The sequence below is a fragment of the Cervus canadensis genome, chromosome 3 (genome assembly GCF_019320065.1).
Source record: "Cervus canadensis isolate Bull #8, Minnesota chromosome 3, ASM1932006v1, whole genome shotgun sequence".
Lineage (NCBI taxonomy): Eukaryota > Metazoa > Chordata > Mammalia > Artiodactyla > Cervidae > Cervus > Cervus canadensis.
This window is the reverse complement of record NC_057388.1, coordinates 63,034,978-63,049,890: the sequence shown is the minus strand read 5'-3', so window position 1 is coordinate 63,049,890 and position 14,913 is coordinate 63,034,978. Positions and strand designations below refer to the sequence as shown.

The 14,913-nt window shown below is 44.8% G+C and overlaps 1 protein-coding gene across 3 annotated transcripts in view; it reads left to right on the top strand.

Moving 5' to 3' along the window:
• The window catches only part of CHN2 (chimerin 2), a 332,030-nt gene that overhangs the window by 207,068 nt on the left and 110,049 nt on the right, over positions 1-14,913 (top strand). For all 3 annotated transcript variants that reach the window (XM_043463301.1, XM_043463302.1, XM_043463303.1), the window contains exons 5-6: positions 2,154-2,267; positions 4,566-4,851. In XM_043463301.1, the coding sequence (XP_043319236.1) occupies positions 2,154-2,267; positions 4,566-4,851 (400 nt within the window). The remainder of the gene's footprint in view (positions 1-2,153; positions 2,268-4,565; positions 4,852-14,913) is intronic.

Genomic DNA, 14,913 nt, shown 5'->3' with positions numbered 1-14,913 from the left:
GTTTAATCGAAGCTGCTTCCAGGTTAAGCGCCTGTTTAGGATGCTCTTCCTCTCATTTTTTTGCCCTTCTCCGCCCAGAGAGTGATCTGGGCCTGGGGTGTCCGGTTTCTCTGCGCTCCTCTGTGTGTGTCTCCTCTTGCCATGGTCATCCCCACCCCCCGCCCTGCGCTGTCTGGGCATCCCAGCCTCAAACAGCTTGTGTCACCAGCTTCTGCCCTTTCTGACTCTGATGTGGGAAAATTTCCAGTGCCCTCTGCTCTTCTACCCTCCCCAAATCTGTCTGTCTGTCTTTCTGTCTCTGTCTCTCTCTCACTGGCCTGGTAACTGCAGGCTGCCCTCAGGTCTCTGCTCAGACCATCTGTCCAGCCCTCTCCAGCCCCAGCTCTTGCTACAAAGGAGGTCTCCAGTCTATGGGCATACCACCCTGAACATGCCCAATCTCGTCGTCAAAGGAGGCTTCTCCACCTCCCAACTCAGACCCACTGAACCTGGGCTGCGGCCAGATTTTTCCCAATTTCCCTTCCAAAATAAGTGGGGACCCTGGTCTCCTTTCGGGCAGTTTTGGGCAGGAGGATTGCTCTTATGTCACACAACACATTTATCCTCACCCCAGAAATGCACTGCTCCAAGACCTCCATGTGTTGGTTCTCAAGATTAAAACCAAAATTTGAGAAGCCACAGCCCCCACTTTTCCCCAAGCTATCACCTGCCCTAGACTTTTGACAGTTGATTTGAGAACTCAAAGCCAGAAAATTGGGACCTCGCTCCCCTAAGACTAAAGCTTCAGCTTGTAAGATCTAGCTGTACAGAATAGAAGGGAATCAGGACGTAAAAATTGTGATAGGTGAACTTCCCTGGTGTCTCAGTGGTAAAGAATCTGCCTGCAATGCAGGAGGCACAGGAGACTCAGGTTTGATCCCTGAGTTGGAAAGATCCCCTGGAAGAGGGCGTGGCAACCCATTCCAGTATTCTTGCCTGGAGAATCCCATGGACAGAGGAGCCTGGCAGTCTATAATCCATAGGGTTGCAAAGAGTTGGACATGACTGAATCAACTTAGCACGCACCCATTGTGATAGATATATTTTTTTTTCCAAAAAATTATCCTGGTACATGTATCCTCTAAAAACTCGTTGCCTTCCTGGGGAAAAACTTGTGTAGCCAATTTCCCCTCCCTCCCCTCTCCCTTCCGGGAAGGTAAAAAAGGATTATTTGTCCAGAAATTTTTTTCTCTAATTTATTCTTCCAAATTCTCTAAGATTGGGTAATCCTAGACAGTGTTTTTCCCCTCTCCCAAGAACCCAGGGCCCCTCAGTACTGACCTCACCCCGCAACCCAGCTCCCACCTTCCTCTCTAACACAGAATGATCAAATCTCTGAAAACAGGGTTGAGCAGCCGTCATTGTTTGAGGGCGACAGAGAGCCTGCTGGCTGACTGTCCCTAACTGTCGTCCTGTTCTTTTTTTCCCTGGCATCACTGTACGCTCTCTAGGGCTCAGACATCCCTTCCAGTGCAAGACAGTCTCTGGCCAAGTCTGAAATCCTACTGCATTTTCTACATGCATGTGTATTACTTTTTCAGTAGCAAGGGAAAAAAATAAACATTATCTTTAAATAAACAAAAATAGGTACATTTTCCAAACACATCCCTAAGCGATTGCTCTCAAAATTTAAAGTGGAAGACTGTTCATGACTGCTGGCTATTCTTTCCAGAGAATGAGCGTCTTAAATGAACAACACCCCACACCTGAACTAAGCAGGGTGATAATCAGTATGTGCTCATTTGCAATCAGGATAATACATAATGAGCGGAGAGCTAAATTGGTAAATGCTCTTTTGTTATTCCCCGTGGTTAAAAGAGGAGTCATAACCTGGCTTTTGGTTCTGACTTTAATTTTCAGCTTGTGAGCAAAGACAATAGCAGAAAGCCAGGTGGACTTGGTCTTCTTCCTTTTGTTTTGCATATTATCTGTTTGGGTGCATGCTGGGAGGTGGGTCCAAACCCATCTGGAACTATACAGTAGTCACTTCCTTCTTCATTAAGGTGAAGAGCTATAAATTCCAGGTTGTCCCACCATGTTTTTTAACCAGCTCTTTGTGGTCCATACTTGGTGTATGGTCTGTTCAGAACAAAGATGCTCTTGTCTCTCCTCAGGTTCCACGGTATCATCTCCCGAGAGAAGGCAGATGAGCTTCTTGGAGGTGTAGAGGGTGCCTACATTCTTCGAGAAAGCCAGCGCCAGCCAGGATGCTACACGTTAGCACTAAGGTGAACCCGATTATCCACAGTTGCAACTGCTTTACAAGGATTTACTTATTTTTTTCCCTTTTTTTTTAAATTGTGGTAAAATATACATAACATACAGGGCTTTCCTGGTGGCTTAGCTGGTAAAGAATCCGCCTGCAATGCAAGAGACCCTGGTTTGATTCCTGTGTCGGGAAGATCCCCTGGAAAAGGGATAGGCTACCCACTCCAGTATTCTTGGACTTCCCTGGTGACTCAGACGGTAAAGAATCCACCCACAATGCGGGAGACCTGGGTTCCATACCTGAGTTGGGAAGATCCCCTGGAGGAGGGCATGGCAACCCTCTCCAGTATTCTTGCCTGGAGAATCCCGTGGACCAGAGGAGCCTGGCAGGCTACAGTCCATGGAGTTGCAAAGAGTCGGACACGACTGGGCGACTAAGCACAAGCACAGACATAGCATACAATGTATCATTTTAACTGTCTATAAGTGTGCAATTCAGCGAAGTATATTCTCAATGCTGTGCAGCCATCTCCACTATCATCTCCCAGAACTTTTTCATCATCCAAATAAAAACTCCATTAATCAGTTGTTCCCCATGTCCCCCATTATTTTTTTTATTTTCATGTCATTTACAAAGTACCCAGCAGCATATTACAGGCTTACATGTGTCCCGGGTCACAGATGTTATTGATTAATGGACTCCAAGGCTCTGTTTATGCATGCACAGTATTCTTGGGAGAATTATCTGCAAATTTAGTGCTTCTAGAGCTTCTTCTGCCTGAAACATCAAGCCAGTGAATTGAGACACACCTCTGCCTCCTTTTTCTGCACAAATTCTGTGCTTGGTTGTGTCCGACTCTTTGCAACCCCATGGACTGTAGCCTACCAGGCTCCTCTGTCCTTGGGATTTTCCAAACAAGAATACTGGAAAGGGTTGTCATCTCCTCCTCTAGGGGATATCTTCCCGACCCAGGGATCAAACCTGCATCTTTCTGCATTAGCAGGCTTCTTTACCACTGAGCCACCTGGAAAGCTTGCCTCCCTTAGCCTTTGTCAAAAGTCTTCACTTCACATTGTGGGTGTGTGCCTGAACAAACATGCATTTGGTCCACTGGGTTCTCTGTGTGATCATATTGACCCATAGACCTCCCACTAGCGGTCATAACACTTCATGCTAGCAAGCCATCAGAACAGAGCTCTCATAAGCACTTTACCATGAAATCACAGTATTAAAAGTCACAGCACCCCAAAGGCATTGCCTTTACTGCACTTTCCTAACCTGCATCAAATATTTTATATCCTTCAATCCTCAGAACAATCCTGCAAGTTTTGAGGAAAGTTTTCAATTTCAAAATTGGATTGTCTTCCGAAAGTTCATCTGTGAACTCTTTGGAATTAGGAAGCACTGTCGTCATGGGAAAAAAAAATGGTGTCAATGAAACACCATTCCTGGGTCAACCCACAGAGATGTGTTCAACCCACCATCTTGGCGTTGTGATTGTAGAAAGATAGATGCTTTCCCAGCTGCACTTGGGGATGTCATATCTTCAGTGATGTCATCATGAGGAAGCACTTCAAGAATAGCAAGTGCTCTAGGGAGGCAAAGTATTTTCTCAGCTTACCAGCATCCCCTGCAGCAGGAGCTGACAGTCCCAGTGGGGAACCCAGAAGGGGCTGTGAGCTGTAGGACCAAGGCCAACAGGGGACAACCAGCACTACATGGGGAGAACCCTAATGATTAGGTCTCTGTGATGCTGGCATTGATGCTCAAGCAAGGTGTGCTGCACAGCTCCCCTGTTCCCCTTCTGCTGGACCAACTAGGGTAGAAGGCAAGGGTGCTCTGCTGATGATGGTCAAAGATATAATAATAAAAGGACCCAAGGCCAGTGGTTATAACTTCCCCTGCAGAGATAATTGCCCGGTAGAGGGGAGGTAGTGGAGGGGCATGGCTGGTTCCCATTAAGAAATTTTTTAACATATTTGTCAATCAGGCAATACCCCCTGACCATACAAATGAGGATGACTATGACCCATGGCCTTAGTGATTTCTAAGACCAAATGATACCTTAGACTGGCTGGGGTTAAACCCACCTTTGCATCTTTTCCAGGGGTATAGCCTCAAGCAGGTACCCCCATCTCTTTAAGTCTCAGCTCCCTCAGCTGTCAAACAAGAATAATAATTGCACTTGTCTTGAAGGGTCTCCATGACAACCTAATGGGGGGAATCATGTCAGGCCCTTAGCCCGGTGTCTGGCATTCAGTACAGACCCCAGAAGTGTTCGCTAAAACTCTTGTGATCTCTCCTTCCTCATGGGCAGGTTTGGAAACCAGACCTTAAACTACAGGCTCTTCTATGATGGAAAACACTTTGTGGGCGAGAAGAGGTTTGAATCAATTCATGATTTGGTCACAGATGGCTTGATAACACTGTATATAGAAACAAAAGCTTCAGAATACATTTCCAAAATGACAACAAACCCCATCTATGAACACATTGGATATGCCACTCTACTCAGAGAAAAAGTATCCAGAAGGCTAAGCAGGTCTAAAAATGAATCAAGAAAAGCCAGCGTCACAAATGAAGAGCACACAGCCGTCGAAAAGGTAAGCCACGTGTGGGGCGAAAATAGTCTCTCTGTTTCTAATCTGTGCTGAAAAACCGGATGCTTAATTCAATATGTGATTTGCCAAACTGTTGCAGGAGACCAAGCCACTCCCATCCAAAAATCCTTAGAATTTTCGTGCCAAAAGAGACCTTGGAAATCTGATTTCAGTTCAACTCCCTTGTTTTCTAGATGAGGGCAGTGAAGTCAGAAATGTCTGATGATTTGCCAGAACTCATAAGTCAGAGCTAGGACTTCCACTAATAATTGTCTGTGAGTTTATCTGAAGTTGGAAAGAAAAAAAAATCCTTTAAAAAAATTAGTGTTTTATGATGAAAATGGTCACTTGTTTTTTTAATTGCCATTTGAGGTGTCACTGGCTCCATCTCCAGTTCTACCCAGCTGGCCAAATACATAGTATTTGTATTTGCTTCTCTTAGAACTTGATGACCATGTGTGATGCACAGGTCAGTCATCCCTCTTGAAGGTGGTCTTACCTAGATAACAGATTTTATTGACAGATATGGGGCATTGGCCATGATGATGGCTATATCTCTAGACCTGGAAAGATATAGTCAGCATCACTGCTAGTGCCCCCATCTCTGGCTCTATCTCTGGGAGGCTTGTCCTTTGCCCTAGAGGAGGAGTTATTGGGCCTCGTCGAGGATGAGACCCTCCCAGGTGGGTGATGCTCAAGCTGGTGGCACCATGGCAGGATGTGGCGAGGAGGGTCTGATTTTCCTCTCCAGGAAGTTGCTGTTTATGTGAAAGACGCCACCACAGTTTGCTAGCAGATTTTTTGGATGTGTCCCTGTAGGAACCATCTGCTTTGACTGGTCCTGTCTGTTTTCCACTGAAACAAAGTGATAGCCAGCCATGCCAGTCAGCCCCCCTGAGTCTGTGCTGAGCCTAGCTTCTAAGGCGAGCCTGGGCTGGGGCAGATAGAAATAAGTGGGGTTGAGCGCTGCTCCTTCTGGTGTTTGCTAATCCTTAATTAAACCGGAACAGCCCCCCTCCTCCCCCTGTTGTCCAGTGTGAGCAAAAAGCAGAGGAACCTCAGGTGGACTGACCAGGCTTCAGCTTTGGCCACGGGGATGCACCAGAAAGCACTGAGAGGAGGAGGAGAGCCGAGGTTGGCAGGCAGGTCTGCCGGCAGACAGGGCATGATCCTAATTGATTTGCTAATTGAGCTTTAGAGCCTAGGAGAACCTGCCTCAGAATCACATCAGCTGAGCAGCTGGCCCATGAAAAAATCATTGGCCATTTTCATTTTATAACTCCAGAGTCTCCAAAGCACCTGTTTATTCTTTGGCGAATAATTGATTTGGGAAATGGTAGGGCTCCTGATTGTTTACATTTCAACAGAAGAGAGAGAACTTGAGTCCCAGCTTTCTGGGAGTTGGTTCCTGTCTAAGCAAAAGCTGCTCCTTAGTCTGTTTGCAAAAATCTGTTCAGAAAGTAATTCAGAATAGAAAATCCAGAAGCCGACTTTCCCGGCCATGACAAATCAGAAGATGAATTGTAAAATAAATCTCTGAAGTGGTGTTTATATTTCTGAATTGGAAAGAAATGACACCCAAAAGGCAATCTGTTACAACTGCAGACAACGCACTAGAACATTTCCAGGAGAAGAAGTGAATAGGAAGTGACTCTGGTGTATTTGGGATGAGAGTTTAGATCCTGGGTATTGGAATTGATATTCGTAGATTTTTGTCCTCTCCCAAGAGGAAAGTTGGGTCACTAGGAACTGATATTTCTAGATGGTAGTCCCATAATGAAGCTTGCATAAGAAAATATGTCCTTTCTTGTAGGGCATTTTGTGTTTATTTATTAAAAAAATTTTAGAGAAAATCAATCATCAGATAAACAATTACTTTGAGTGAGCCGCCCAGTACACTTTTACCTTTTTCAGGTAAAGGTAGATAAAGAAAACGTTGAAGGAGGAAGTCCAGACTCAGAGAAAGGTTTGATGGATGGGCAACGGTGGCGCCGATTTCTTGGACGTTAATGATGCAGTGGTTGGCTTTCCTGGAGGACGCTCCCAGCACTGGGTCTGGTCATTTGCTGGGGGTCACTCATTTTGTTAGTGGATTGTGAAGTAACTTCATACGACTCCATCTGTTTCTCTCTGACCTTATTGACAAGTGAAATTATTAAAAGTCTCAGTCTTGCCAGAAATCCTATTTCCCTTAAGGGCAGGTCAGTGGACTGTTGCCATGGCGGCAGTGATTCGAAAAGAGGTGGCAGAAACTTGAATGGATTGACTGAGAAATGCCCAGGGCACTTGTCTGCTTCCGTAATGGCATGTCTTGAGGGTTTTAATGAGTGAAATGAGTAGGCTTCCTAATATTTCTCAAATCCAGACAGCCCAGCATTTCATTTTCCAGAGTACTTAAACTTCATCTGCCCACTTATTTTATTGATCATCTCCTAATGAATCCAGAGATACGTATAAATCCGAGAATATTAACAATGTTAATTGGCAAAAAGATATTACCTACTCTATCAGATTTGAGTGGTTTCCAGATTTACCTCCTGTCAAGGTGGTTAGCAGTGAACTTGATTTTAATAACTGGAGACGAGGCAGGGAGAGGGGAGGGTGCAAATGAAGAAACACAAAAGCACTACGGTGGTTAGCCAACAGGGGTCTGTTTCCTTTCTGATTCTTTAATTGATTTTTAAAACATTACTATATGTAAGTGCCACCATTTGGTGCATTTAATTAAAATGGTCATGCCCAGCATCATTTCTTTTATGAAATTAATTTCAGAAATTATTCCATAGGCTGCTTGTCTACTGATCTCCAGAACCTGTGCTGTAAGCAATGAAGAGTAACAGAATTCAACATCAGTTCAGACTTTTGCAGTTGGCAAAAAGATTTCACGCATGTGAAATAATTTTCCACTTTATCCTCAGAGCAGCTTTGCCAGGTACATAGGGCAGGAATGATTATCCCCATTTTATTGAAAAAGTCACAATGGCAGGACAAGGAATCAAACCCAGACTTCCTAACTCCAAGTTCAAAGCTTCTTAAATCTATGGAGCAGCTGGGCCTCATTCTCTTCTTATTGCCTTAAGCAAAGACCTTTGCTTTTGACCATCCTGAGTCAATTGATGGTAAGAATCTCTTAATATTTACATGTGTTTTTGAAAATACACTGCTATTACTAGCTCTAATAAGTAAATTGTCTTGTAAAGAATTTTATTACTAGTGAAAGTTGCTCAGTCATGTCTGACTCTTTGCGACCCCTTGGACTATACAGTCCATGGAATTCTCCAGGTCAGAATTCTGGTGTGGGTAGCCTTTCCCTTCTCCAAGAGATCTTCCCCACCCAGGGACCGAACCCAGGTCTCCAACATTGCAGATGGATTATTTACCAGCTGAGCTACAAGGGAAGCCTTGTAAAGGATACCTGACTGAATCAAATATATGTGGCAACAATATTTTCAATGAAAAGTGAAAGTGAAATTGTTAATCACTCAGTCATGTCTGACCCCATGGACTGTAACCCACCAGGCTCCACTGTCCATGAAATTCTCTAGGCAAGAATACTGGAATAGGTAGCCATTCCCTTCTCCAGGGCATCTTCCTGACCCAGGGATCCAACCTGAGTCTCCCACATTACAGGCAGATTCTTTACCGTCTGAGCCACCAGGGAGACCCCAATATTTTCAGTAACACATATTTATTAAGTAAAGTTACCTGCTGAGTTAAATTGTATTTATGCTTTACTGGAGAAAAATCATTTGTACTCTTGGTATAATACAAGCACACTAAAGAATATAGTTTACCAGTTAATCATTTCCCTAATTTTTATAATAGCAAATGTCAAAAAATGATCTAAATGCCGATCAGTTTGGGATTACTTAGAATGAATTATGGTACACCCATATACAGGAATATCATGCAACCACAGAAAAGAAAGAGGATGTTCTCATATGGATTAATTTGAAAGCTAGTTACTCAGGGTTATCAAATGCAAAAACAGATATAGTGTGCATAGTATGGTTTTATTTACGTAAACCAGAAAAAAAGATTTTACATGTTTTTTTTCTGGGAAAATTATAAAATACCCCCTGAAGGATGATGAGCTAGTATGAGGACTGCCAGTGGGGAGTGGGAAGGGGGTGTCTAAGGGTGGGAAGGAGACTCCTGCTACTGTTTTGTACTCTTTGAATTTTGAAACATGATAAATCCTATTCAGAAAATTAACTAATAAAACAATGCATTATGTGCTAAATTCACATGCATTAAAGCAAACCCTGAGTAAAACATCCTCCATACTCACCGTGTCACACCCCCACCCCCACCCCGCCCCTGGACCCAGACTGTTTTCCCATCCCTTCTTACCCGTCCCCTTCCCCATCCTGTTAGCTGTTGTTTTTCTTTTTTTCTTTTTTTTCCTTTCATTTCTCTTTTGGATTGTTAGCAAAGAGGCTGTAGTTAACAGCCTCTCACTGAAGGTTGAAGATGGTAATTATAGAGTAGGACCTAAATCACAAAATAGAGTGTGGCATGACTATGCCTGGAAATGGGCTGACTATTGCTTCCTGCCAACCTTGCCCCCTGCCCACCTACAGACCCCTCAGCAGTGCTCCCCTGAGGCTCTTCCCAGCCCCCCACCCCCCATTTTACATGCCTTTTCACCCCACCCCACCCTCCTTTCTCAAGCTGCCCCAGGCCAGCTCCCAGATTCCTCTGGCTTTCCTAGGCAGCAAGGAAGGCTCTCTGGTTTCCGCTTGTCTTGCTCTGAAACTAGGAGAGTGGCCTTGTCTGGAGTGAAGGGCTCTGAGCCCTCACCCTGAGGAGGGCACATCTCAGGACACCAAGATGGTGTATCTCCTTCTGTGTTCTCTCTGCGTGGCTCCTGCCGCCCCTGAGCTGAGCCAGGACCTGCTGGGGCATCGTGAGAAACTAGAGCCTGGAGGAGGAGGGTACTGGAGACCGCCTCGTGCATCCCCTTTGTTTCAAATGGGAGGACACTGAGGCACCCAACTCCATGGTCTAGAGTGTTTCAGAGACATCTAGAGGTCACAGAGGCTTGGATAGAGAAAACAGAATGCTTTAAAATAACCTGCCCCTTAGATGTTTTCTTCAAGTTAAGATCTTTGAGGAGCACAAGTCATATGTACAGGACTCCCAAGTGAATGAATGAAAAGTGAAAACTGAATTCAGAAGGCAGTCTTAAATGTGTCAGGGCCCAGCAGTAAATAGAAGACAGATTCACTGGGGTTTTGAAGAGAATTTGATTAACAAGAGCTCTTTCTCAAGGACTGGCAATGGCGGGAGCTGCTGAAGGGGTTGGGGGAAGGGACTGGGGTTCCTGGAGTCTGATGAGAGCTGGAGAGGAGACTCCCACCACAGGGGGCTGCCACAGAAAGGGGGGGGGGCTCTTGTAGGGGGCGCTCCTATAAAAACAGAGCTCCCGCAGGAGGGCGATAGAGAGAGACCCTTACAATCAAGCAAGGGCGCTGAGCCACTTAAGAGGGAGGGGGCAGTGTAAGAAATACCTGGTCATCTCTCTCCTCCCACCCTGCGATCTCCTGCCTGTATCTCTCACTGGACAAACCCCACTGGAAGCCAGAGGACAGAGGAGCCAGGGATACAGTTAATCAGTTTCCCCACCACAGGCGAAAGCTGGACAGGATTGAGTTTGACCCAAGGGATGTGGCAGAGAGTAACCAATACAATTGCAAGTGATGAATAGAATAAAATCTGTACAAGCAGTGTGTTAACCTTGTTTGAATTCAATTAGAATGTTGGTTCACCAGGTTCAGAAACCATGACTGGCATCAGTGTAAGATCGAGAGTTAGCCCTTTACGTGGATGGGCTCCAACACTGCGCTCTTATGGAAGAGGTCTTGGTCCTGGAGGGTGGAGAGGCTTTGTGACTTTATCAAGGATAGTTGATTCAAGCATGGTGTCACCCATTGCCCTTCCCCAAGCAGAGACGCTGCATCCATATGCCAAAGAAAGAGCCTGCATTGTTCACGTATAAGGCATCCTGGGGCTGGAAAAGACGTTCGTATGACAGGCTCTGGAAAACCTGTAGAACTGCTCTGCAGGTGGTCCCTTGAAAATAATATGTAAGTGACATAACCAGTTTTTTCTCGGGAGAAAGGATAAATGAGGATGAGCATAATTTAGCTAGTAAAAGTGACAGGTACAGTAATGACTCTGATCATCCATCTTCCTCCTCGCACACACGGCATCATAAAATGGAATGCGATATAATGCTGTAAGGATGAATGGATTTGAACTTGGATTACATTTGCTCATGAAACCAAGTTTTACCAGACTGTTATTTTAAATCAGAATCTCCTAACAATGTGAAACTTATCATGCAATCTAAAAAAAGAGCTGATTTGGCTAGGTCAGTGGTTCTCAAACTGGTTTCAAGTTAGAATCACCCTGGGAGCTTTTTTAGAAAAGACCGATGTTAACCCCTCCTGATTTAACTGAATTAAAGCCTCTACGTGAAGCTCAAGCCTATTTTTAAGGTTCTCCAGGTGATTCTAAAGTTCTCAACCCCTAGTTAGATGAAAGGTCAGATGGGGAAGTAAAGGTTATCAGATACTTGGGGAAGCATTTTCTTTTAAGGACACCTGTCCCACTTTCTCTAATGCCTCTTTTTTTTTTTCTGAGACTCTTTTTTGTCCTAATTTAGGCACTGGCATTCTTTCTCACCTCCACCTCTGCATAAAAAGTCCTCCATGTAAAAATTCTTAAGAGTGGACTCTGGTGGTTCTGGTTACTCAGATTGGTTCAAAGGCTTGCTTTGTTCCTTTCTCCCCGAGTCCTTTCCCCGGATTATTGGCTAAAATTTAAATGATGGGGGAAATTAAATGTAGGACGGCTAAGAGAATTTAATGAAGAAACAAGGAAAAGTCAGTGTCTCTTCTTTAGGTGCTATGTGTGTATACTTGGTCGCGTCTGACTCTCTGTGACCCCATGGACTCTTGCCCACCAGGCTCCTCTGTCCATTGAATTTTTCAGATGAGAATACTGGAATGGGTTGCCATTCTCCCTTCAGGGGATCTTACCAAGCCGGGGATTGAACCCAAGCCTCCTGGGTCTTCTGCATTGCAGACAGATTCTTTACCCACTGAGCCATCAGGGAAGCCCTCTTTAGGGGCTAGTAGCTGGTTTTCTTAAGACAAAGTTTATAGGACAAGGATTCTTGTCTGCCCACTGAGTTTTCAAAAATACCAATGCCTGGGACACATCCCCAGAAAACAGATTTAACTACTTAGGATAAGAGCTGAGCATCTGGAGTTTAGATTCTCTGGGTGAGTCTGATATGCAGCTAAAGCTGAGAACCTCTGCTGTGGAGGAATAACTAAAATTGAGTTAGGTTGTTTGGTTCACTATCTCTTATCAGAAAGTTACTCTTTTTTTTTCTGCTTTAACCATCCCCTCGATATCAGTGATCTCAAGGTAAGAGCTTTACAGGAACAAAAAGGAAAGTTATGCTAATACATTCAGTGTGTGTTAGAATGAGATGGTCCAAACCCTCCTCATTCATTCCCATCCAAAATCTCTCTGGAAAAGAGCTCAATGCAAGCCTTGTTGGAATATTGTCTATGCCAGCAGTGCCATCTAGTGGTTCAGGAAAGAGGAACATGCTGGCTGCCATCTCAAACAGATGTGGGAGTAATGAGCAAAAACAAATTTTTGGCAGTGAATCCACTGAATTGTCCCCATTTCCTCAGGTTTTGTGACATAGATCAGGCTATGCAATGGCTAGAGGGTATCTGTTTTGTGGTTCATGCTCATTTTTTGTGTAAGCAGATAGGCAGTTCTGCCAGCCTGCAACACTTAGATGTACCAAAAGCCCCAATGACCTTATTCACTGACTGGTCTAGAGATGCTAGAAATTTATTTGTTTGTTTGTTTATTTTTGGCTGCAATGGGTGTTCATTGCTTTTTGCAGGCTTCTCATTGCAGTGACTTCTCTTGTGGAGCAGGGGTTCTAGGTGCACAGACTTTAGTAGTTGCAGTTCCTGGGCCCTAGAGCGTGGGCTCAGTAGTTGTGGCACACAGGCTTAGCCACTCCACAGCATGGACCAAGAATCAAACCTGTGTCCCCTGCATTGGCAAGTGGATTCCTATCCATTGTGCCACCAGGGAGGTCTAAAATCCTCAAACTTTTTGACCTCAGGGTCCTTTTGTACTTTTTAAATTACTGGGGACCCCAAGGAGTTTTTGTTTATGTGACTTATATCTGCTGGTACTTCCTGCTTTAGAAAGTAAAACCGAGAAACAGATTTAATTATTTTCAACATCACGATAGTGAAGTCATTCTGTGTTTGCATAAATAACGTATTTTTGTGAAGAATAACCCCATTCTCCAAAAGAGAAAATGAGAATATTGTCCTTGTTTTACAATTTGTAAATCTCTTAAATGTCTGGCCTAACAGACAACATCTTGATTCTCACATCTGCTTCTGTGTTCAACTTGTGATTTATATTGTTTTGTCTGAAGTGAAGAAGCTCTGGCCACAGACATTTATGTCATTGGCAAAAGGAAGACTTTTTTAAACTTTTTATTTTGTATTGGGGTATAGCCAATTAACAATGTTGTCATAGTTCCAGGTGGACCACAAAGAGACTCAGCCACACATATACATGTATGCATTCTCCCCCAAACTTCCCTCCCGTCCAGGCTGCCACATAACATTGAGCAAGAGTTCCATGTGCTATCCAATAGGTCCTTGTTGGTTATCCATTTTAAATATAGCAGTGTGTACATTTGGGTTTTTTAATCTTTTTTTTTTTACAATAGAACAAAACAAGTATAGTTTCTCAAAGGTTACTTACAGTGTCAGTCAGTTGGAATAGGCAATTAATAAAAATAGTTTTGACATTATGGGCACTCTGAGAGCATCACCGAAATATTGGTGGACCACACTTGGAGAACTGCTGCTCTGGGTAACCACTGGATGGACGAAAACACACCTTTTAAAGAAGTTTCCATTTGTACGTCTCCAGGGAGGTGTTTTGGAGGAATGGCTGTTCCACTTGCAGCCCCTTTGACTATGGGGTGAAAGCTTCTGTCACCCGGGACGGTTGTCCACCCTGGCAGGGAGACTGCGGGGTTTGCCCTGTTTACAACCTCTGAGCTCTTCCTAGGGGCCTTCCCTGGGGGTGGGCAACAGAACCGATGCGGGGGCCTCTGTCACTTGGAAACAGCTTTCCAGGTAATTCGGATGCATATTCCAACAAAGAACCAGCCACCTGCTCTTACTCCCTTCTCTGTACAGATGAGAAACTGAGGCCCCAACCTCAAGGTTACATGGTGACATCGAGCGCTGGTGGGACGAGACACCGCCTTGGGGAACCCCCGCCGGGCGCGGGGTGTCACCCTCTGTCTTATCCTCTGGTGCCTCTCCTTCCACCAGCTGTGCATCTGTCTGGTCAGGACTTACCAGTCTCCCCACTCTACTCCTGCCGTGAGAGCTGTCATTTTTGCCACCTGGCACTGTGCACTGTTTTTGGAAAACCGCACTCCAAGCCAACTCCCCCCCGCCCCCGCAACTCTCACTTTAGGTGGGTGGTTCGAGGCTGATCCAAGGGGTCACATTTCCACGGCTTCTGTGGTTGGTTCAAGAGTGGGCATGCGATCAACTCACATCCCATAAAACCAATAAACTTGCACTGTGAGTTCCCTGAAGAAGGCCCTTCTACCTTCTTTCTTCTGAGCTGGAGTCAACAGGAAGTAGAGTCTGGGTGACCGAAGCCTTCTAACCATCGCTTAGAGCCAGAGAAAGTGGAGCCGGGACGTGAGGAGTAAGAAACTGAGTCCCAGGCAAGGGAATGTCTCTGCTGAGTTTAGGTGTCGCTGTATTTATGACCAGGAGCACTCTGACTCACGCCGCCCCCACCCCCTGCCCTCCACACACTCATTCTGCACTCACTGCTTGTTACTGTTATCGAAAAAACTCCGACAGTCACACTCAGGGTCCGTTTTAATCGAATCATACTCACTATTCTTTTCCATGATGACGTTAAATCAGAAAAAGGGACATCTTGTGTTTACTGAAATGGGTAGGAATGTAGCAC